Raw genomic sequence first — 23,610 nt, 5'->3', positions numbered from 1 at the left:
GCTTTCCGAACTTCTACCACCCTTTTGTGTGTCTAAGTGTTTCCTAATTTCACTCCTGAAAAAGGTCTGGCTCTAATTTTAAGACTATGCCCCCTAGTCCTAAACTCCCCAACCAAGGGGCAGTTAGAGAAACTATTTCCACATCAGTTCTCTTCAATATCTTGAAATCTTCAATCAAATTACCCCTTAAATTCCAGGGAATATAAACCTAACTCATGCAATCTTTCCTTGTAGTTCAGCTTTCACGCTGGTAAATTTACACTGCACTCCCTCAAAGGACCATATATCCTTCCGAAGGTGTGCTGCCTGGAACTGTATACAGTACTCCAGTCATGGTCGAATCAGGGCTTTGTATGGGCAGGCAAAAGGGAACACTTCCACAATCTAAATTATTTCACAACTCCTTCTAGCTCAGTGACATCCCTGCTGCCCTTGTGCTTTGCCTTGGCCTTATCCAACCTATTATAGGTGCAGCCTTGCTCTTGCTGCTCAGCACAGTGGGAAATAAGACCTTACATCAGCTACCAAGAGACGCAAGGCTCCAGGCAAAAGCCTCCTTGCTTCACAGCAAGCTTCTGTTGAGCGAGACCGAGTAATACACTGAGTGTCAGCCATGGACCAGTGGAGAGCATTTTCACCCGAGTCAGAATGTTGCGGGTTCAAGTCTTACTCCAGAGGCTAAAGCGCAAAAATCTAGGCTGAAACACTGAGGGAGTGTTGCACTGTTGGAGGTACCATCCTTCAGAAGAGACTTTAAAACAAGGGCCTATTTGCTTTCCCATGTGGATGTAAAAGGTGCCAAGGCCACTATTTCAAAGAAAATCAGGGAAGTTGTCCCCCATGTCCTGGGAACAATATTTATCGCTCAAGCAGCATGATTTAAAAAAAAAAAACTGGTCAACGCATCACTTAGTTTTTTGTGGGAAATTGCTGTGCGCAAATTGGCTGCTGCATTTCCTACATTACAACAGTGACTACACTTCAAAAGTGGCATGAAAGACACTGTAAACACATTTTTCTATCAAAGTTCAGGTGGCGAGGACGGAATTGCTAAGGGGACTTGGGTTGAGCAATACCTAATGTGTAGAGGTGAGTCTTCTTGTCAGTGTAATAGCTTTTGAGGTCCACATCTGAACGTTTTGCATGTTTCTCCTCATACTCTCCAGTTTTGGGGTTTTTGTGCCTGAGGATGAAGTGCAGTTTGTAATCTTCGCCACACTTGTCTGGGCCAAACATGATGGTGTACGGAGTTTTGTCGTGAAATTTCTCCTGCGAAGGAAAGACAAGAAACCAAATTAGAATTTGCTCATACATCCAAACCCATTGCAACCAGAGACAAATCTTGCTCAGAGCCCTTTGAAGATGGTGATGAAGTGAAGGGATTGAAGAGCGACAGATTCATCACCTTCAAAAGGCGGGAGGAGGAGGAAGGGAGAAGAAAAGTTGATTTCCTTTTCGTCAAGTCTTCAGGAGCAAAGAAACCAACATGGACAACACAAATCCACACATTGTGGTATCAAGAGAGAGTATATGCTCATCCACTACAAAACACACTGATAGACCAGAAGTGCCAACAATCTAGCCATCGCAATGGAGAGGCAGTGAGTGGCTGCTGCTGTTAAATATTTCCCCATGCACTAGATGCTAATGACCAATACACTTCATGCATGTTGGACCACTTCATAACAAAAGCCTACTTACTGAGCTAGAATTAGTAAGAAGAAGCTCCCATTTAGTTACATATGTCCCAGCAGTGGGTAAACACTATTTGGCATGGTACTAAGATGTACACACCAGGATGGCCATAGGTTTGGTTACAAGTAAAACCTAGTTAAGCAAAACTTCAAAAGCAATCACAAAACATTTGCTTACCATTGAGGGGTACCGATTCTAAATTACTTCCAGCAATATGATTTCATTAAATTATTGGTACACCTCCAATATTTCTTCATCTATTTCTGTTCTAGCTCACCCAAAAATAACTTGGATTACTATAGCGCCTTTCATGAACGCAGGACGTCCTGATGTACTTTACGGCCAGATAAGCAATGCAAGTACAGTCACTTTCCTAATGTGGGAAACGTCACAGTCAATTTGAGTGTAGCAAGATCCCACAAACAGCAACGTGGCAACACCCAACTGGGATATTATCTCAGGACACTGAAAAGAATGCCCTTGCTCGTTGCGAAACATTGGCCTTGGGATCTTTAAAGATCCACCCGAGGGCGTGGAAGAAGCCTTGGTTTAACATCTCTTCCAAAAGATGCCACCTCCAACAGTGCAGCACTCCTTCAGTACTGTACTGGATTGTAGCACATTCCATGACACTAAACTCAAGGTCTGCACTGCACAATTTCAACTGATGAAATGAAGATAGTACTCAGTAGCAGAGATATTCCAGCAAGTAATCACTAAATAAGTACAAATAGGAGTACTGGATATTTGCAGAAGACATGCAGCGAAATAAAACCCTACTCACCAGCATTAAGTCTTTGGTTTTTGAAAGTAGTTTAATATATGCCCCACCACATTCAATTCCATTCTGAAAATTCACCTCGTACCTAAAATTGGTAATTTTTTGGGGAAAAAAAGTCAACTTCTCAAGCTAAAAGATTTTATACCAAAGTGTTAGTTATTTATATTTTGTGACAATGAAAAAGTTGCAAGTCCTACAGCTGCACTAGGTTCCACCTGCACAGATAATAATGTCATTTAAAAAACCCACAAAAACAGCATTTTTTGGGATTAATTTGGCACGCATGGGTGGTGAGGAATGTCTGAACACAACACTTCTGCAACTTTTGACACCAGTGTCAGCATCAAGCATGCCCAGGTCAGCTAGATACACAGCAAAAGAGTGAAGCTCCCCATGACGTACAGACATCATGTCTTAAGCCCAACCTCAGAGGTTAAATATGAATATCCCACTTCACACATTGGCCTATTACAACCTCCAAGTTAGACTGCCAATTCTGGGGCAACTTGTCAGTCTCATCTCTTACAGCCCCAGTAGAACTAGACCACGAATCCAAACGTAATTAACTAGAAATCTCTACTGCAGTTAGACAGAAAACTTCCACCCTTCTTTCTGTTCAAGTTACAGCTATGAAATAAATGTTCTAACCCACCATGACCTCACAGTAAACAACAATTTTAGCACTTCAATTTGCAGACAAAAATGATTCATCAGATTGTGCTTGTGCCACCTTTTTGGTTGATCTATTCAATTAATTCCACTCCCCCTGTTCCTTCCCCATAGCCCTTCAAGTATTTATCCAATTCCCTTTTGAATGTTATGATTGAATTTGCTACCACCGCCCTCCCAGGCAGTGCATTACAGATCACAAAACTGATGTGTGTTAAAAAATTTCATGTCACCTCTTGTTCTTTTGTCAATCACTTTAAATCTGTGTCCTCTAGTTACTGATCTTTCTGCCACTGGAAACAGTTTCTCTTTTTTTACTCTATCAACACCATTCATCATTCTAAACACCTCTATCAAATGTCCTCTTAACCTTTTCTACTGAGAATAATCCTAGCTTCTCCAATCCTTCCATATAACCAAAGTCCCTCATACCTTTCTAGAAAATTGCTTCTGCACCCCAAGGCCTTGCCATCCTTCCTAAATTCAGAATTGAACACAATACTCCAGCTGAGGCCTAACTAGTGTTTTATGAAGGTTAGCGCAACTTCTTTGCTTTTGTACACTATGCCTTCAATAAAGCCAAGAATTTCACATGTTTTAACAGTCTTGGCAACTCCAAAGAATAGTTCATAAAGACAAAACAGAAACCTTGTCTGAAGCCTCAATTTGCTTTGCACATGAATCAGATCATCCTGGTTAAAAAGATCTTGGAGTAATCAACCCTACTATTGGGACAAAGTGAAGTCCCAGCCCAGGAACAACTGTCTACAATCTAATGAGTTATGCATACATTTAAAAATAAAACAGTTCAATGCATTAGGTGATTAGGACACACTTACTGGATAAATAGTGGCTTGTTGTCAAATGTGAATGGTCGATCGAGTAGGGCTGCAATTGCGTGATGCTTAGCACGAGATTTAAGAACTAGCCCCTTGTCCCCATGAAGTTTAGAGTCTTTCATTTCTTCTACCTCCCACTTTCCTGAAGAAAAACATATAAAAACCTAGCTTCATTTCATGCACCAATTATGGTTACTTACTTCACCGCCAATCCCAATAACCGCCGAGTAACTCCCCCTCCCCCAATATCCAAATACCCCTCATATCATTGATGTAACCAACTGCCCCTCCCCTAATACCCTCCAAGTATAAGAAATATCTTTGATCATTTAGAAGCATACAATTGCTATTACTTTTGGGAGGAAAGTTCCTCACTCAAAAGGTGCCAGCTTTTGCAAACCCAGTTTCATTATTAAACCCTTCGAGCCCCAATCAGCTTGGCACTCCTTCCAAGGCCAATTTTGTCCTTCCTGAGATGCAATGACTACAACTGAATGCACACCTTATAAAAATCGTGTATACACATTAGAAAGAGAAAAAACTCACCATCGTATTTTGCAATATCTTCATCAGCACCTTCCTTTTTGGCTTTGGATACGACCCAGCTACATTGCAAAGAGATCATCAATAGCAATACATCAAATGACAACACACTGTGCAATCAGAGTTCCACAAGATATTTTTAAATTCATTCACTAGATATGGGCATCGCTGGAAAAGCGAACATTTATTGTCCATTCCATTGCCCTAGAGAAGGTGGTGAGCCACCTTCTTAAATACAACTGTGTGGTTTGTTAGGCCATTTCAGAGGGCAGTTAAGAATCAACCACATTCCCATGGGTCTGGACTCCCATATAAGAACATAACAAAAGAACTAGGAGCAGGAGTAGGCAATTCAGCCCCTCGAGCCTGCTCCGCCATTCAACATGATCATGACTGATCTCATCTTGGCCACTTTCCTGCCCATTCTCCATAACCCTTCAACCCATTTCTAATTAAAAATCTGTCTATCTCCTCAAATTTACCCAATGTCCCGGCATCCACCACACTCTGGGGTAGTGAATTCCACAGATTCACAACCCTTTGAGAGAAGTAATTTCTCCTCATCTCCAAATCTGCTACCCCTTATCCTAAAACTACGAGCTCTCGTTCTAGATTGCCCCACAAAAGGAAACATCCTCTCTACGTCTACTTTGTCAATCCCCTTAATCATCTTATATACCTCAATTAGATCTCCTCTCATTCTTCTAAACTCCAGAAAGTAAAAGGGCTAACCTGCTCAATCTCTTCATAAGACGAACCTCCCATCTCTGGGATCAATCTAGTGAATATTGGCCAGACTGGGCACGGACGGCAGGATTTCCTTCCTTAAAGGACATTCGTGAACCAGATGGGTTTTTACAACAATCTGGTAGTTTCATGGCCACAATTACTGAGATTTTTTTTAAATTCCAGATTTATTTAATAAACTGAATTTAAGTTCCCCAGTTGCCATGGTGGCTTTGAACTCAAGCTTCCAGATCATATAGTCTGGGACTCTGGATTACTAGCCTCAGTAATGGTGTCATGAAAGTATCATCCATTGTTGTAAAAACCCATCTAGTTCACTAATGCCCTTTAAGGAAGGAAATCGCCGTCCATCCCTGGTCTGGCCTACATGTGACTCCAGACCCACAGCAATGTGGTTGACACTTACCTGTCCTCTAAAATGGCCTAGCAAGACACTCAGTTGTCAAGGGCAATTAGGGATGGGCAACAAATACTGGCCTTGCCAGCAACGCGCAAATCCCACGAGAGAACAAAAAAAAAAACCTAGTCCAGTAATATAACCACTACACTATCGCGCCATCTACTTTGATGCAACTGAGTCAACCAAAGTTCAACCATTCTTCAACAGCAAAAGGTTATTGTTCATTTGCAAAGCACTTTGGGAAATCAACAGGTACAAAAAGTAAATCGAAAAGGCAAACTGAATGCTGGCCTCTATCTCCGGGGGCTGCAAAACAAATAGGAGGAAGTGACACTTCAGCTATACAGAGCCTTGGTCAGACCCCATCTGGAATATTGCATTCAATTCTGGGCACCATACCACAAGGAGGATATATCAGCCTTGGACATGATGCAGTGCAGATTCACCAGCATGATACCAGGGTTTAAAGGGTTAAATTAATAAGGACAGATTGCAGAGACTTGGCTTGTACTTCCTTGAATATAGACAGTCAAAGTGCCATCTATTCAAAGTGTTTTAAAATAATGAAGGAGTTTGATAGGGTAGATATGGAGAAACAATTTCCTCTAGTGGGATAATCAAGAGCAACCATCTTAAAATTAGAGGTGCTCTGTTATGGAGGGAAATGAGCAAGTACCTCAAAGGATAGTGGAAATCTGGAACTCTCTTCCCCCAAAAGGCTGTGGATGCTGGGAGTCAACTGAAATTTCCAAGATTGAGATAGATTTTTGTTTGGTAAGGGCATCAAGGGATGTGGATCCAAAGCTGATAAGCAGGGTTGAAGTACCAATCAGTCATGATCTAACCGAATCAGATAGAGGGGCTGAATGGCCTCCTTCTGTTCCTACATTCCAGAGGTTGTGGTTAACTGCCCAGAGTTGCTGTTGGCCATAAATGTGACAATTATTTGTGCAACTACCCACTAAATAGGCTTGAGGGGATACGAACAGCAGGTTGTCTGCACTGAAAGGCATTAGTGAACCAGCTGAATTTTTTGATAAAAATTACCATGCTTTCTCAATACTGCCTCTCCGATGGTGCAGTGCTCCCTCAGTATGGCTCCTCCGAGTGCAGTTCAGGGAGGCGGTGGCGTAGTGGTAATGGCACTCGGCTAGTAATCCAGAGGCTTAGGCTAAAGCTTTGAGGACATGGGTTCAAAACCCACCACCGCAAATAGTGAAATTTGAATTCAATTAATAATTCTTAAAAGCTAGTCTAGCGATGACCAGGAAACCATTGCCGATTGTTGTAAAGACCCATCTGGTTTGTCCCAAAGGTAATGTCCTTTCGGGAAGGAAATCTGCCGCCCTTACCTAATCTGGCCTCCACGTGATTCCAGACCATCAATGTGGTTGACTCTTAACTGCTGTCTGAAATGGCCTAGCAAGCCACTCAGTTCAAGGGCAATTAGGGATGGGCAACAAATGCTGGCCTTGCCAGTGATGCCCTCATCCCAAGAAAGAATATGATAAAAGCACTCCCTCGATACTGCACTGGGAGTATCAGCCTCGTTTTTTGCGCTCAAGTATCTGGACTGAGACCTGAACCCATAACCACCTGCCCTGAAAGGAGAGCACACTGCCCATTGAGATATGGTTAAAGTTAATAGCTTCAGGAGGAGGATGGAACACAAGTGGGAGCTGACTAATCTGCTGAGCCTTTCCACAAAATGTTTTAATGACATAATAAATGCAATACCTTTCCCTACATTACAAGCACGTATCACAAAAATACTTCATTGGCTGTAAAGCACTTTGAGATGTCCTAATGAAGTCCTGTTGAAAGGTGCTATAGAAATGCAAGTCTGTCTTTCTGGGATATCACTGATCTATCATCTTGTACTCTTCACCCCACACAGACAAAATGAAGGGTAACTTTGGCACAGAGGAGACTGCTGTCCAGGAAAAGTGACTAATTATACCAGTTGCTTCTTTATAACAGGCCATAAAATTTTTGGATTTTAGCCCTGGTTAGGAGGTTGTTATAACCACAGTACTGACTCATTCCATGTGTACACAATTTGCACAGAAACTGAGTAATCTGTGGCTTCTCATAGGATATGAGGTAGAGCAAGTCACAAAAATACTGCAGTTACACAATCGTTTTGAAAAAAAAAGACCCAATTAAAATTCAAAGCTGAAGTACTGAAGCCTCCAACATGGAATGGTCTATAAATAAATTCCAGCTTTATTTGAGAGTTTTTGTGAAATAGACTGGACTTGGAAGGTTTCAGGTTCAATCCTTACTCTATATTGATCTGTCGGCACAATGGGATTGTTGCTTTAAATCAGTTTTAGCATTCCTGTGACATATTCCCCATTTAGTTATGGTCACAGTGGTACAAAAAAAGATACTGCAGCTGTTAAACACAAGAACAGGAGGAGGCTAGTTTCTCAAGCCTGTTCTGCCATTCAATTAGATCTGAACTGCATCTCAACTTAGTCTACCCGTCTTGGTTTCATAATCAGTATCATTAGCCTACAAAACAAAAACTATCAATCGGAGATTTGAAGTTTTTAATTGAACCCCAGCCTTTTGGGGGAAGAGTGTTGCAGACTCCCACTACCCTATGTGTGAAAAAGTGCTTCCTAACATCACCCAGAACAGCCTAGCTCTAATTTTAAGCTTATACCCCCTTGTTGTGGACTCCTCGACTAAACAAAATAGTTTTCATCTCTCTACCCTCTCAACTCCTTTAAATCATCTTCAACACTTCAGTTAGATAATTGCTTAATCTTCTATACACAAGGGAATACAGCAGAGGGCACCCAATAAATGAAGGGATAGAGGGAGTGGATTAGGATGAGCCATTACATATATTGGGAATACTCTCAATGGAAAACTGAAGTCTTGTATCATCTGAAAGTTTATAATGCTTCTCCCTACCTCAGAGTCTAGGTGGTTTATAAAAATTGAAAAAAAAATGCAATGGACGCATAACTGACCCCCGGAATTACCACCACAAACCAGCTCACAGTCTGAAAAACATCCATCCACCACCCATGTTCCCTTAAGCTGTGCACGCCCAGCTGTGTAAAAACCTGGAACATACCATGCAGTGCAAAAAACAGACAAGCAAGGTAAAATTAGAAAAAACAATGACCATTGCCCTTGTTTCCAGTCACTGAGCCAATTTTGTGTTTGTACTGCCACTTTCCCTTAATCCGTGGGCTCGCATCTACTTATAAGCCTTTTGTGTGGCACATTTTCAAATACTTTTTGAAAGTCCATGTACACATCTATTGTATTACCTTGATCAATCTTCAAAACACTATGTACCTTCAACAAATCCATACAGGCTGCCCTTGATTAACTCACATCTTTCCAAATTAAAGTTTATTTTTGCCCCTAGTTTTGAAATTCCCCACATAGGGAAACATCATCTCTCTATGTCTACCCTATCAAATTCCTGAGTAATCTTAAATACCTTATTAGCCCTCAGCCTTCCTTTTCTAGAGGGAGGAGCCCCAGACTGTTCAATCTTTCCTGATGGTTATAACCTTTATAACCCAAGCATTAAAACCATAAACCTTTAAGATAAAACATACATTTATATAGCACCTTTAACATAGTAAAAATGTCCCAAAGCACTTCACAAAATTTGGTACCGAGCCACCTAAGGTATTAGAACAGAACTGCTTCATAAAAGATAAACCAATTAGGAGGTTGTGGGGGTGCAGGGAAGAGTGGGAATTGAGTGTAGTAAAAGGGACAGAATGGGAGGAAGCTTTTGAACTTGTGTGTACCAAAGTCGAGAGGTTGCAGAAGGGAATGAAGCATATGGCATGGTGCTGGAGTGGGGGAACAAGACAGTTTAAAGCAAAGGAATCAGAGCACAGAAAATTAGTCAATCGTCTAACAAGCAGTTTGCTCTCTCGCTACAAACATCTGGAGCGTAAAGCCCTCTTCCAATGTAATAACCTCAGGATGTTGTTCTTACCCTTCCAAAGTGCCTTTATCAAATGATTCTGCAAAATTCACTTGTCCAATTGGAACAGGAGCTCTGTACGTGACCTGCAAGGCAACAAGCACATTAAATGTGGGCTTCATTTTGGAAAGCACCTAGTTTCAAGATTGGGTCTAGACGGAACTTAACCCTTGATCAAAACGTAACCAGGTCACTTGGCATTCCCTTCTGAATCCTGCTACCTGCCCAACTAAAACTTTATCAAATTCCCACTGCTCCTGAAGAACAGCAAGTTTAAACTTTTGACAAAACTATTGGGTTTTTTTTTTACATCTTCAAATCCATTCTTCAATCATATTTCAGACTCATCTGGCATAAGGCCATCAGGTTTCCAAGGCCAATACCAATGAAACCCACATCACTTTCCAGAAAGAGGAGAGAATTCTAGCAGGTGCAATATCAGATTTTTAGCTTTTGAAGCACCAAACACTTTAATGTAACAGCCGAATCTCCTCAGAGTTCAGAACTGCAAGGAGGAGGAGTGGGACCCTTTGAAGGATTATTCCATTTCTTGTCCAATTTTTTGATACTAAAAATTCTGTAATTCACCTTGGGCGGATTTTTAGTTATAGGATGAGAGGGAGAAGCAAATTAATGCAGAAAAGGGAAATTTACATGTACAATAGCTCCTTCCATGATCTCAGGCCACCTCATGGCACTTTACAGCCAATGAAGGTCTTTTGAAGGGTAATCACTGTTGGACTGTAGAAAATGCAAGATGACAATCACGAGAACACAAGAAATAGGAGGAGCAACCCATTCAGTCCCTCCGGCACGTTCCGCCATTCAATAAGATCATGGCCAATTTTCTACATCAAATTCACTTGCCAGTCTGATCCTCATACCCCTCTTAAGAATTTTATATGTTTCAATGAGAACACCTCCCGTTCTTCTAAACTCCAGAGTATAGGCCCATGCTACTCAATTGGTGCTTAGAAAGCTCCCAAAAACAGTGGAGATAAAATGACCAGATAATGGGGCAGACTTTCAACTCAAAAATTGAGCTGAAACTCAAACTGTTTCTAGAATAGGCACCAAACTAGAACCCCAGTGTGATAGTCACAGGACGGGCTAAAAATTTAACCCAATCAGTTTCAGGGGATGTTGTTTGAGGGATAAATATTGCAAGTGTAACACTGCAACTCACAAAAGGAGGGGGGGAAAAAAAACAGGAAACTACAGGCCAGTTAGCCTGACAGTCATTGTGAAAATCCTTGAATCTATTGTTAAGGAAGTCTTAACAATGCACTAGAAAATTGTCTGATTAGAATCAACATGGTTTTACAAAAAGTGGGGGGGGGGTGGAAATTGGTGTTTGACAAACGTATTGAGTTTTTTTGAGGATGTAACTAGTAGGTTAGATAAAGAGGAACCGATTAATGTAGTATACTTGGATTTCCAAAAGGCATTCAATAAAGGTGTCACATAAAAGGTTAATACACAAGATAGGGGCTCATGGAATTGGGGGTAATATGGTAGCATGGGTAGAGGATTGGTTAATGGACGGGAAGCGGGAGAATAGGGATAAACAGTGCATTTTCAAGTTGACAGGCTATAACTAGTCGAGTGCCACAGGTATCAGTGCCGGGACTCAGCTATTTACAATCTATATCAAGTCTTAGTCAAAAAGACCGTGAGTAATGTATCTAAACTTGTTCACACAAAACTGGATGGAAGGGTGCGTTGTGAGGAGGATGCAGAGAGGCTTCAGGTGACTTGGACAAGTTGAGTGAGTGGGCTAATGCATGGCAGATGCAGTATAATGTGGATAAATGTGAAGCGATCCTGTTTTTGCTACCAAAGTGGAAGGCAGATTATCTGAACGGCTATAAACTGACAGGGGGGAATATGCAGCAAGACCTGGGTGTTCTCGTACACCTGTCACTGAAGGTAAGCATGCAGGTGCAACAGGCGGTAAAAAAGGCAAATGATATATTGGCCTTCATAGAAAGAGGATTCAGGTACAGAAGCAGGGATGTCTTGCTGCAATTATACAGAGCCTTGGTGAGACCACACCTAGAATATCGTGTGCAGTTTTGGTCTCCTTATCTGAGGAAGGATGTTCTTGCTGTAGAGGGAGTGCAGCGAAGGTTTACCAGACTGATTCCTGGGATGGCGGGACTGACGCAAGAGGAGATATCGAGTCAGTTAGGATTATATTCGCTGGAGTTCAGAAGAGTGAGAGGGGATCACATAGAAACCTGTAAAATTCTAACAGGACTTGACAGGGTAGATGCAGGAAGGATGTTCCCGATGGTGGGGGAGTCTAAGGATAAGGGGTAAACCTTTCAGGACTGAGATGAGGAGAAATTTCTTCACCCAGAGAGTGGTGAGCTTGTGTAATTCACTACCACAGAAAGCAGTTGAGGCCAAAACATTGTATGTTTTCAAAAAGGAGTTAGATATAGTTCTTGGGTCTAAAGGAATCGAAGGATATGGGGCGAAAGCGGGAACAGGCTACTGAGTTGGATGATCAGCCATGACCATAATGGCAGAGCAGGCTCGAAGGGCCTACTCCTGCTCCTATTTCCTATGTGTTATGTCAATACAGAAGCTGCTAAGAGATATAGACAGGTTAAGCGAATGGGCAACAAGGTAGATGTGGGAAACTGTGAGGTTATTCACTTTGGTAGCAAGGATAGAAAAGCAGAATTTTTTTTTAAAAAGGCATGAGACTCGTAAATGTTAACATCCAGAGACTTGGGCATACTTGTACAAGAAACAAAGTTAGCATACCAGGTACAGCAAGCAATTAGGAAGGCAAATAGCATGCTGGCCTTTATTGCAAGGGGATTGGAATACAAGAATATGGAAGTCTTGCTATAAATGCACAAGGCTTTGGCAAGACCAGACCTGGAGTATGGTGCACGGTTCTGTCTCCATATTTAAAGGAAGGATATACTTGCATTGGAGGGGTAGAGCGAAGGTTCACTAGATTGGTCCCTGGGATGAGGGGGTTTGTCCTATGATGAGAGACTGAGTAAATTAGGCCTATAGTCTCTGGAATTTAGATAAATGAAAAATCATCTCATTGAAATATACAAAATTCTGAAGGGGCTGACAGAGTATACACAGAGGTTGTTTCTAGAACAGAAGTTGAATCTAAAATATGGATACAGACTCAGGATAAGGGGTTGATCATTCACTCAGGAGGGTTCTGAATCTTTGAATTCTCCACCCCAGAGGGTTGTGGATGTTCCAGAGTATATTCAAGGCTGAGAGAGACAGATTTTTGGTGTCTCAGAGAATCAAGGGATATGGGGAAAGGGGATTGGAGGCAAACAGTCATGATTGTATTGAATGATGGAGCAGGCTTGAGGGACCATATGGTCTACTCTTGCTCCTATTTCTTATGTTATGTTCTTAGGACAAAGCCTTTACTTCAGCCCATTATAACTGTACTGATCCAGTGCTAAGAGAATAGTACATTACTGTGTGTTATAGTAGTGTTTCCAGCATTCTCTGTTTTTATTTCAGGTTTCCAGCAACTGCAGTATTTTGCTTTAGTTTCCCCCACCAATTCAAACTACCCTCCACCCCCCCTTTCAAGAGCTCAAATGCTCACCAGTGTAAATTTAAGGCACAGACCAGGAAAGTCCCCACAGGGCACGAGTGGGCCACAGCTCCTCGAGCCTCCTCCACGATTCAATGGAGATCATGGCTGATCTATATTGTAACTCTTTCCACCCATTTGGCTCCATATCACGGAATACTCTTTGCTAGCAAGAAGCTAATGATCTCAGATTTAAAATTAATTGAGCCAACATCTACTGCTACTACCCTTTGCATGAAGTGTTTCCTAATTTTGGTCTCTTCACCTGGTAGCAGACTTGTTGGGAACATTTAGGATGTTTGAAGAAAGTGGTTTGGGGTGGGGAATAAGTAAATAGGGCCGATCTATTAAGTTTCCATCCCTAATCACTCCCCAGTGACCTACCCTGGAAGGCTAAGTGGACAGGAGCAGGTTAACTTCTCAGTCAATACAAGCTGCTGCTGATGTTACTGACAGTAAAGTAAATGGCATAATTTTAATGCAAAAGAAACAACCTGGGAGTTCACATATGCAAATCCTTTGAAGTTAGCGACTGTGTCAAGGAGACGGCTCAAAAACAGAAAAAAGTAGCATATGGAATCCTTGGCTTTAATACAGTCATGGAGTACAAAAGCAAGGAAGTTATACTAAACCTTTATAAATCAAATCACTGTTTTTTTTTAAAGAGATACAGCACTGAAACAGGCCCTTCGGCCCACCGAGTCTGTGCCAACCATCAACCACCCATTTATACTAATCCTACGCTAATTCAATATTCCTACCACATCCCCACCTGTCCCTATATTTCCCTACCACCTACCTATACTAGGGGCAATTTTATAATGGCCAATTTACCTATCAACCTGCAAGTCTTTGGCATGTGGGAGGAAACCGGAACACCCGGAGGAAACCCACGCAGACACAGGGAGAACTTGCAAACTCCACACAGGCAGTACCCAGAACTGAACCCGGGTTGCTGGAGCTGTGAGGCTGCGGTGCTAACCACTGCGCCGCCCCAGCTGGAGTACTGTGTCCAATTCTGGACACCACATTTTAGGAAGATTGGCAAAGGCCTTGGGAGAGGGTGCAGAGGAGATTTACTGGAATGGTACTGGGGGATAAGGGACTTCAATTGCGTGGAGACTGGAGAAGCTGGGATTGTTCTCCTTAGAGCCGAGAAGTTAAAGAGAGATTTAATGGAGGTGTTCAAAATTATTAATGGTTTGATGGAGTAGATAGGGAGAAGTTTTTTCTCCCAGTGGCAGAAGCATCAGAAACCAGAGGACTCAGATTAATGCAACTGGCAAAAGAACCAAGGATTTTCTCTTTTTTAAAAATAAAAACGTGTTGCAATGATCTGGAAGGACAGTGCAAACAATTTAATTTTCATAAATACACGTGAAAAGGAAAAATTTTCAGGGGTTGGAAAGGATTAGCACCATTAATTGGATAGCTTATTCATAAGAACTGGCACAGATATGACTCCTCGTATGTTGTATGAGTCTATGATTGCCCGGTCTTCATCTCCGAGCCCGGACACTCAGGCAAGATAGGGAGGGAGCTGATTCCCAAAACACCATCAGGCAGAGAAACTGGAGACATTTACAGAATACCACGTATTGTCCAAACATCATTGTCTGATCCTCACCTTAGGAGATGGTGGAGAGCTTGGTTCTGTTTCACTTTCTATTGGACTCTCATCATCATCATCTTCAACAATATCAGCATCATCATCATCATCTTCATCTTGAGCATGGACTACAGCAGTGCCAAACAGCAGCACCAATACCAACCACAGCTTCATCTCCATGTTCTGGGAATAAAGTTAAAAACAAAAATTAGAAAATACTTGCATTTGCCGCCAACACTAAGTTTTTTTTATTTATTGAACAGATATTTTGCATCGGCCTTCACTACTCAGGATACAAGTAATATCCCAGTATTAGCTGTAAGTCAGGAAAAGGAAGGGCGGGGGAAACTCAAGAAAATTACAATCACCAGAGAAGTGCTGAACAAATTGTTGGAGCTGCAGGCTGACAAGTCCCCAGGTCCTGATGGACTTCATCCTAGGGTGTTAAAAGAAGCGGCTACTGAGATAGTTGATGCGTTAATTTTAATTTTCCAAAATTCCCTAGATTTGAGGAAGGTTCCTTTAGATTGGAAAATAGCAAACGTAACTCCTTTATTCAAAAAGGGAGGGAGACGGAAAGCAGGAAACTACAGGCCAGTTAGCTTAACATCTGTCATAGGGAAAATGTTAGAAGCTATTATTAAAGATGTTATCGCAGGGCACTTAGAAAAATTTAAGGTAATCAGGCAGAGTCAACATGGTTTTGTGAAAGGGAAATCATGTTTAACCAATTTATTGGAGTTCTTTGAGGGAGTTACATGTCCTGTGGATGAAGGGGAACCAGTGGATGTATTGTACTTAGACTTCCAGAAGGCATTTGATAAGGTGCCACATCAAAGATTATTGCAGAAAATAAAAGCTCATGGTGTAGGGGGTAACATATTGGCATGGATAGAAGATTGGCTAGCTAACAGGAAACAGAGTTGGCATAAATGGGTCATTTTATGGTTGGCAAGATGTAACAAGTGGTGTGCCACAGGGATCTGTGCTGGAGCCTCAACTTTTTACAATTTATATCAATGACTTAGATGAAGGGACTGAATTTGCTGATGACACAAAGATAGGTCGGAAAGCAACTTGTGCAGAGGACATGAGGCTACAAAGGGATATAGATAGATTGTGTGTGGGCAAAGATCTGGCAAACATGCTATAATGTGGGAAAATGTGAAATTGTCCACTTTGGCAGGAAGAATAAAAAAGCATATTATCGAAATGGTGAGAGATTGCAAAGCTCGGAGATGCAGAGGGATCGGAGTGTCCTACTGCATGAATCGCAAAAGGTTAGTACACAGGTACAGCAAGTAATTAGGAAAGCTAATAGAATGTTATTGTTTATCGCGAGGGGAAGTGAATACAAAAGTAGGGAGGTTATGCTTCAGCTATACAGGTCTTTGGTGAGACCACATCTGGAGTACTGTGTACAGTACTGGTCTCCTTATTTAAGGAAGGATGTAAATGCGTTGGAGACAGTACAGAGAAGGTTTACTAGACTAATACCTGAAATGGGTGGCCTGTCCTAGGAGGAAAGATTGGACTGGCTACTTGATTGAAACATAAGATCCTGAGGGGTCTTGACAGGGTGGATGTGGAAAGGACATTTCTCCTGTGGGAGAATCTCAAACTAGGGATCAGTGTTTAAAAATAAGAAGTCGCCCATTTAAGACAGAGATGAGGAGAAACCTTTTCCTCTGAGGATTGTGAGTCTTTGCAATTTGCTTCCTCAAAAGGCGTTGCAAGCAGAGTCTTTGAATATTTTTAAGGCAGAGGTAGATAGATTCTTGATATGCAAGGGGGTGGAAGGTTATCGGGGGTAGGTGGAAATGTGGAGTAATCAGTTCAGCCATGAACTTATTGAATGGCGGAGCAGGCACGAGGGGTCGAGCGGCCTATTCCTGCTCCTAATTCATATGTTCGTATTTTTGGTGAAATGAGAAATTTAGAGAATGTTGCCGAACACAAGAATTTCTGTGCATTAAAAGGCACTTGGGAGCTCCAGTCGTAACTTCCAATGGTCAATAAGCAAAGATCATTGCATCATCACAGCTTTGACAACCAAATAACTTTTGTACAAAGGTTTTTGAAAAAAAAAATTAACAAACCTTTGGCTCTCCTCCTCCCCTGTGAAACGGTTATAGGTTCCCGTCCCAGTCCAGCACTCAAACACACAAGCCAATGTCACTCCACTATTTAAAAGGGCAGGAGAGAAACTAGGAAATGATAGACTTATTAGTCAAACGCACATCTCTTATACAGACAGAGACTGAGCATTTGAATAAATATGAGCTGATCAGAGAGGCAACACTTGCAGCTATGCTCCCTGTTGCCTTGGCCCCAAGCTCTGGAATTCCCTCCCCACAACCCTCTTTCCTCTCAAGATGTTCCTTAAAACCTCTTCGATTAAGCTTTCAATCATCTATCCTGATATTTCCTTCTATGGCTCACATGTCTATGGATGTTACTTATACTGGTGATTTCCAGAAAGCATTCGACAAGGTTCCAGTAAGAGTGTGTTAATAAAAATGAGTGCATGAAATTGGAGGATTGGTTTAGATGGGGAAATGGCTAGGAGGTAGGAGACAGGAATAATGAGAAGGTATTTTAATTGGCAGGATGTGACCAGTAGTACCCTGGGAATCTGTACAGAGGCCACAGCTTTTCATTACTTATGCAAGATTTGCATGAAGCATATGGGATCTTGGGCATCATAAATAGAGGCACTGAGTACAAAAGCAGGGATATTATGCTGAACCTTTATAAAGCTCTGGTTAGGCCCCAACTGGAGTACTGCGTCCAGTTCTGGTCACCACACTTTAGGAAAGATGTGAGGGTACAGAGATTTACCAGGATGGTTCCAGGGATGGCAGATTTTAGTTACAAGGTTAGGTTGGAAAACTGGAGCTGTTCTTATAACAAAGGAGATTGAGTGGCGATTTAATAGATGTGTACAAGATTATGAGCGGCTTGGATAGACAAGGAAACACTAATGGTACAAGGACTAGGGGACACAGATTGAAAGTTTTGGGCAAGAGATTTGGGGGGGGGGGGGGGGGAAAGGAAGATAAGGAAGCACTTTTTTAAAAAATTATTTACACAGCAGGTGGTAATGACCTGGAACTTGCTGCCCACAAGGGTGGTGAAAGTGGAGACAGTGATTTCAAAAGGAGATTGGATGGTCACTTGAAGGAAATGAACTTTCAAGGCTATGGGGATCGAGCGGGGGAAGTGGGACTGACTGGATAGTTCTGTGGAGAGCCAGCATGGACTCGATGGGTTGAATGGCCTCCTCCTGTGCCGTAAGCGACTACGAATAGAGAGCTGTATATCCAAGTTAGATAGCACAGTAAATAATGGAGATAGGAGCAGGACGTTGCAAAGGGACATTGATAGATTAAATGAGTAGATAAAACAGTGGCAGTTGGAGTTCGCTATGAGAAAGTGCGAGGTCATTCACTTTGGATCCAAGAAGGATCGATCAAAGTATTCTCTAAATGGAAAGAAACTTAGAACTGTGGAACAGCAGCTTAAATTTAAAGATCCAAATTCAGAATTTAAAGATAGAGCACAGGTACACAAACACAAAAAAAAACTGAAGGCTAATGAATGCTGACTTTTAATCACAAAAGGGCTGGAATGAGATTACATAAAACTCTACTAAGACCCTCCCTGGAGTATTGCATTCAGTTCTGGGCACACGATTGAAGTGTCTAAGATGATTTAACTTATTTAAGTTATATGAAAAGGAAGAATGTGCAGGGGTATGGGACTAAGGGAATTACACTTTGAGAGAGCCAGTGCAGTCATGATGGGCCGAATGGCCTCCTTCAGTTCTGCAACAATTCTGTGATTTAAGGATTTGATAATTTACCTTATTTCACCTGCTGTGGGAGCACATAACAAGGCAGCATAATCTTAAAATTAGAACTGGGCCATTCAGGGGTGATGTCAAGAGGCACTTTGCAACTGGGGGTGGGGGCAGGTGTCAACTGAAAATTTAAAATAACAGATCAATAGATTTGTGTTAGACAAGGGTAGTATGGGTTAAGGAATGCAGGCAGTAAGTTAAGAGGCAGATCAGCCACAATCCAACTGAATGACAGAACAGGCTCCAAGGGCTGAATGGCTTAGTCTTGTTCCCATGACACCAGGAAAACACATGGTTTTTGTTGGAAAGATTCCTTGACCCTTCAACATCCAAGCAGCCTCGGTTTAATGTATTATTCACAAAGCAACACCTCCGACACTACTGGAATGCCAGTCCTAGAAGTTCAAGTTCTATGGTCATAGGAATTATTGGCTATGACAGCATAGGAAGAAGGGAGACCAATCAGATCTTTCGCAGTGCAATGCGGCTGGTCGTACTCTTTCCCCATAGCACTGCAATTTCCTCCCCCCACCAACGATACATCCATTTTCCAAATACAGGCTACTTTGCCAAATCCAAACTCGGGCCACTGGTTCTGTAAAAAGTTCTATCACCTCTTGTTGCTCTGTCAATCATCTTAATTCTATGCCCTCTGGTCATCAACCCTTCAGGCATGGGAAACAGTTTCTCTATTCACTCTATCTAAACCCTTCATGATTTTAAACACTATCAAACCTCCTCTTAAACACCTCTGTTCTAAAGGAGAGCAACTCCAGCTTCTCCAGTCTACCCACATATAATAATCCATCATTCCTGGAACTATTCTACTAAATCTCGGCTGTACCCTCGCCAAAGCCTCACATCTTTACTAAAATGTAGTTCAGAGGATTGGACACAATTCTCAGCTGGTGCTGAACTAATGTTTTATACAGGTTTAACATAACTTCTTGGCTTTTCTACTCTATGACTCTATTTATAATGCCTAGGATCCCATATGGCTTATTAACTGTTTTGTTGATATGCCAAAGCTGAGTGGAGACGGAGCCTACAACCTGAGACTCAGCCAAACATGCTGCCAACTGAGCCCGTCAACCAGGGGAACTCAGGTTTGATTCCATATCCCATGGCAAACGCAACTTTACAAATTTGGAAAATTACACTTTTTGTTTTCCAAATCCAACCAGACGTGAGGCAATGGTTAGACTACCTCCTGTGGACCTCAGATTGACAAACATACTGCATGAAACAGGTCTACAATGAAGTAATTAGGGGCACACAACTCAGGGTGGCTAATAACCACGAGTCTCGCTCACTGACCACCAAGATGATGGTGTGAGAAAGAGGTCACTGCATCAAATCTACTCGAGTCCAGTGTAATCACTGAGGGCCCGCTGCACTGGAGATGCCATCTTTCAGATGAGACGTTAAACTAAAATTCCATTTGTCCGCAGGTGGGCACAAAAGATCCCACAGCCATTATTCCAGAGCGAAGGGGGGGGGGGGGGGGGGTGGTTGCAGAAAAGGGGGTTTTCCCTGGTGCCCTGAACCAGTATTGATCCCGCAACCAGCAGATTATCTGGTCAGTTATCACATTGTTGCTTGTAGGGTCTTGCTCTACTCAAATTGCTTGCCGCACTACAACAGTGACTACACTTCAAAAGTACTTGTTTGGTTGCAAAGCGCTTTGGAGGTAGAGATTATGAAAAATGCAGTAGTTTCCAGTGAGAAAGAAAGGCTGCGAGAAGGACACACCATCCGTGGCTAACAAAAGATGATAAGGATAGCATCAAATTGAAAGAAAGAGCATACAATTCTGCAAAGATTAGTGGTAGGGTCAGAAGATTGGACAGAATTTAAAAACCAAAGATTGACCAAAATAAAAGGAGGGAGAAATTAGAGTACAAGAAAAAGCTAACCAGAAATATAAAATTGGATAGTAAGAGTTTCTACAAGTATCTAAAAAGGAAAAAGAGCATCTCAGGTGAGTTCTGATGAAAGGTCACTGACCTGAAATGTTAACTTTGCTTGTCTCTCCACAGATGCTGCCAGACCTGCTGAGTATTTTCCAGCACTTTTATTTGCTTTTATTAACTAATGGGAGTGTTGGTCTTCTAGAGAGTGAGTCTGGTGAATTAATGGGAAATGAGGATTGCAGAAGCATTGAACAGATATTGTGTCTGTCTTCACTGTAGAAGGCACAAGTTAAGAGCCCACAAATACTTGTAAATCAATATGTGAAACAGAAGGGGGGGGGGGGGGGGATGGTGGTGGGGAGGAGCTTAAAACAATTACAATCACCATGGAAAGGGTACTGAGAAAACTATTTGAACTAAAGGCTAACAAGTGCCAGGACCTGATGGCCTACATCCTAGGGTCTTAAAAAGTAGCTGAGATAGTAGATGCATTGGTTGTAATTTTCCAAAATTCTCTAGATTCTGGAAAGTTCCCGTAAGATTGGAAAATAAATATTTTTTCAAGAAAGGAGTTAGAATGCAGGAAACTACAGACCAGTTAGCTGATCAGTCATAGAGAAAACACTAGAATCTATTAAGGCCATAGCAGGGCACTTAGAAACTCTTAATATGATCAGGCAGAGTCAACATGGTTTTGTGAAAGGGGAATCGTGTTTGACTAAGTGATTCGAGTTCTTTGAGGAAATAACAAGCAAGGTGGATGAAGGGGAACCTAAAGATGTGGTGTACTTGGATTTCCAAAAGGCATTAGATAAGGTGCCACATCAAAGGTCACTAGACAAAATAAGAGCTCGTGGCGTAAGGGTAACATATTAGCATGGAAAGAGGATCGGTTAGCTAACAGAAAGCAGACTGTAGGAATAAATGGGGCATTTTAGGATTGGCAAGCTGTAACTAGTGGAGTGCCATAAGGATCAGGGCGAGGCCAGTGTTTGCCAATGACACAAAGATAGGTAGGAGAGTAAGTTGTGAAGAGGACATAAAAAGACTGCAAAGGGATATAGATAGGTTAAGTGAGCAGACAATAATTTGGCAGATGGAGTATTAAGTGGAAAAACATGATCTTGTCCACTTTGGCAGAAAGAACAGAAAAGCAGTAAACTACTTAAATTGAGAGACTGCAAAACTTGGTGGTCGAGAGATCTGGGTGTCCTGGTACATGATTTACAAAAAAGTTAATACGCAGGTACAGGAAGTGATTAGGAAGGCAAATGGAATGTTGTCTTTATTGCAATGGAAAATTGAGTATAAAAGCAGGAAAGTGTTGCTACTGCTGTACAGAGCCTTAGTTAGACCACATCTGGAGTACTGAGTATAGTTTTGGTCTCCTTACTCAAGGATATAATTGCATAAGTAGCAGTTCAGAGAAGGTTCACTTGACTCGATTCCTGGGATGAAGGGGTTATCTTATGAGGAAAGGTGGGATAGACTGGGCCTATATCCACTGGAGTTTAGAAGAGTGAGAGGTGATCTTACTGAGAGATACAAGATCTCGAGGAGACTTGACAGGGTGGATGCTGAAAGGATGTTTTTCTTTATGAGAGAGACTAGAACTAGGGGACACAGTTAACAATAAGGGTCTGCTATTTAACTCAGAGATGAGGAGAAATTTTTTCTTCAAGGGTTGCTAGCCTGTGGAATTCTCTTCCCCAGAGAGCAGCAGAGGCAGGGTCTTTGAATTTTTAAAGGCCGAGTTACATAGATTCTTGATTTGACAAGGGAGTCAAAAGGTAATAGCAGGTAGACAGGAAAGTAGAGTTGTGGCCACATCCAGATCATCCATGATCTGATCATATGGCAGAGCAGGCGAGGGGCCGAATGGCCTACTCCTGCTCCTAATTCATATGTAAATACAGATCAGTCTTTCCAAGTACTCAGATAATGTTTTTTTCCAAATTCATCAGCATTTAGTGCCCACCCCAACTGCCCTTGAGAGAAAGTGGTGGTGAGCCACCTTCCTGAGCCACTGCAGTATGGGTGGTGAAGGTACTGCCACAGTGCTGTTAGGGAGGGAGTTCCAGCATTTTCGCCGAGCAACAATGAAGGGACAGTGATATATTTCCAAGACAGGATGATGGTGTGAAACTTGGAGAGGAACTTGCAGGTGGTGCCGGTCCCATGCACCAGTTGCCCTTGTTCTAGTAGGCAGAGGTCGTAGGTTTGGAAGGTACTGACAAAGAAGTCTTGGTGAATTGAAATGCATCCTTAGATAGTACACACTGCAGCCACGGTGTGCCATTGTTGGAGGGGGTTCCAATCAAGCAAGCTGCTGTGTCCTGGATTGTGTCAACCTTTGTGTTACGGAGCTGCACTCACCCAGGCAAGTGGAGAGTATACCATCACCGTTCTGACTCGTGCCTTGTCGATGATGGACAGGCTTTGTTGAGTCAGGTGGCGAGTTGTTCACCGCAGAACACCCAGCTTCCGACCTGTTCTTGTAGCCACAGTATCTATATGTGTAGTCCAGTTAAGTTACTGGTCAATGATGACCCCCGGGATGTCAGAGGAGCAATCCAGCAATGGTAATGCCATTGAGTGGGTTAGATTCTCTCTTTTTGGAGATGACCCTTGGCTCTTGTGACATGAATGAAGATGATAGGAACTGCCTGCACCAGGACATAGATAGGCTGACAGACAAATAACAAATGGAATTTAATACAGGCAAGTGTGAGGGGATGCATTTTGGAAGAAGGAATAGGAGGCGCAATATATTGTACTCGGACAGAGGGAGCTGGGGATACATGTGCATCGATCTTTGAAGGTGGCAGGACAGATTGAGAGAGTGGTTAGCAAAGCATATAGGATCTTGGGTTTCATAAATAGAGGCATTGAGTACAAAAGCAGGGAAGTTATGCTGAAGCCCCAACTAGGAGTAGTGCGTCCAGTTCTGGTCACTGCACTTCAGGAAGGATGTGATGGTCCTCAAGAGGCTG

General features: G+C 42.2%; 1 protein-coding gene across 1 annotated transcript in view; it reads right to left on the bottom strand.

Annotated features, from left to right (window-relative positions):
* canx (calnexin) overlaps positions 1-23,610 on the bottom strand; it is a 67,452-nt gene that overhangs the window by 32,333 nt on the left and 11,509 nt on the right. The window contains exons 2-7 of the mRNA XM_068044024.1: positions 14,861-15,025; positions 9,654-9,727; positions 4,531-4,589; positions 3,985-4,126; positions 2,480-2,561; positions 1,077-1,269 (exon numbers count right to left, since the gene is read on the bottom strand). Coding sequence (XP_067900125.1) covers positions 1,077-1,269; positions 2,480-2,561; positions 3,985-4,126; positions 4,531-4,589; positions 9,654-9,727; positions 14,861-15,022 — 712 coding nt within the window. The 5' untranslated portion in view covers positions 15,023-15,025. The remainder of the gene's footprint in view (positions 1-1,076; positions 1,270-2,479; positions 2,562-3,984; positions 4,127-4,530; positions 4,590-9,653; positions 9,728-14,860; positions 15,026-23,610) is intronic.

Source organism: Heterodontus francisci, chromosome 12 (genome assembly GCF_036365525.1).
Source record: "Heterodontus francisci isolate sHetFra1 chromosome 12, sHetFra1.hap1, whole genome shotgun sequence".
Taxonomy (NCBI): domain Eukaryota; kingdom Metazoa; phylum Chordata; class Chondrichthyes; order Heterodontiformes; family Heterodontidae; genus Heterodontus; species Heterodontus francisci.
The sequence above is the reverse complement of the archived record's forward strand: the minus strand, read 5'-3'. Positions and strand labels throughout refer to the sequence as shown.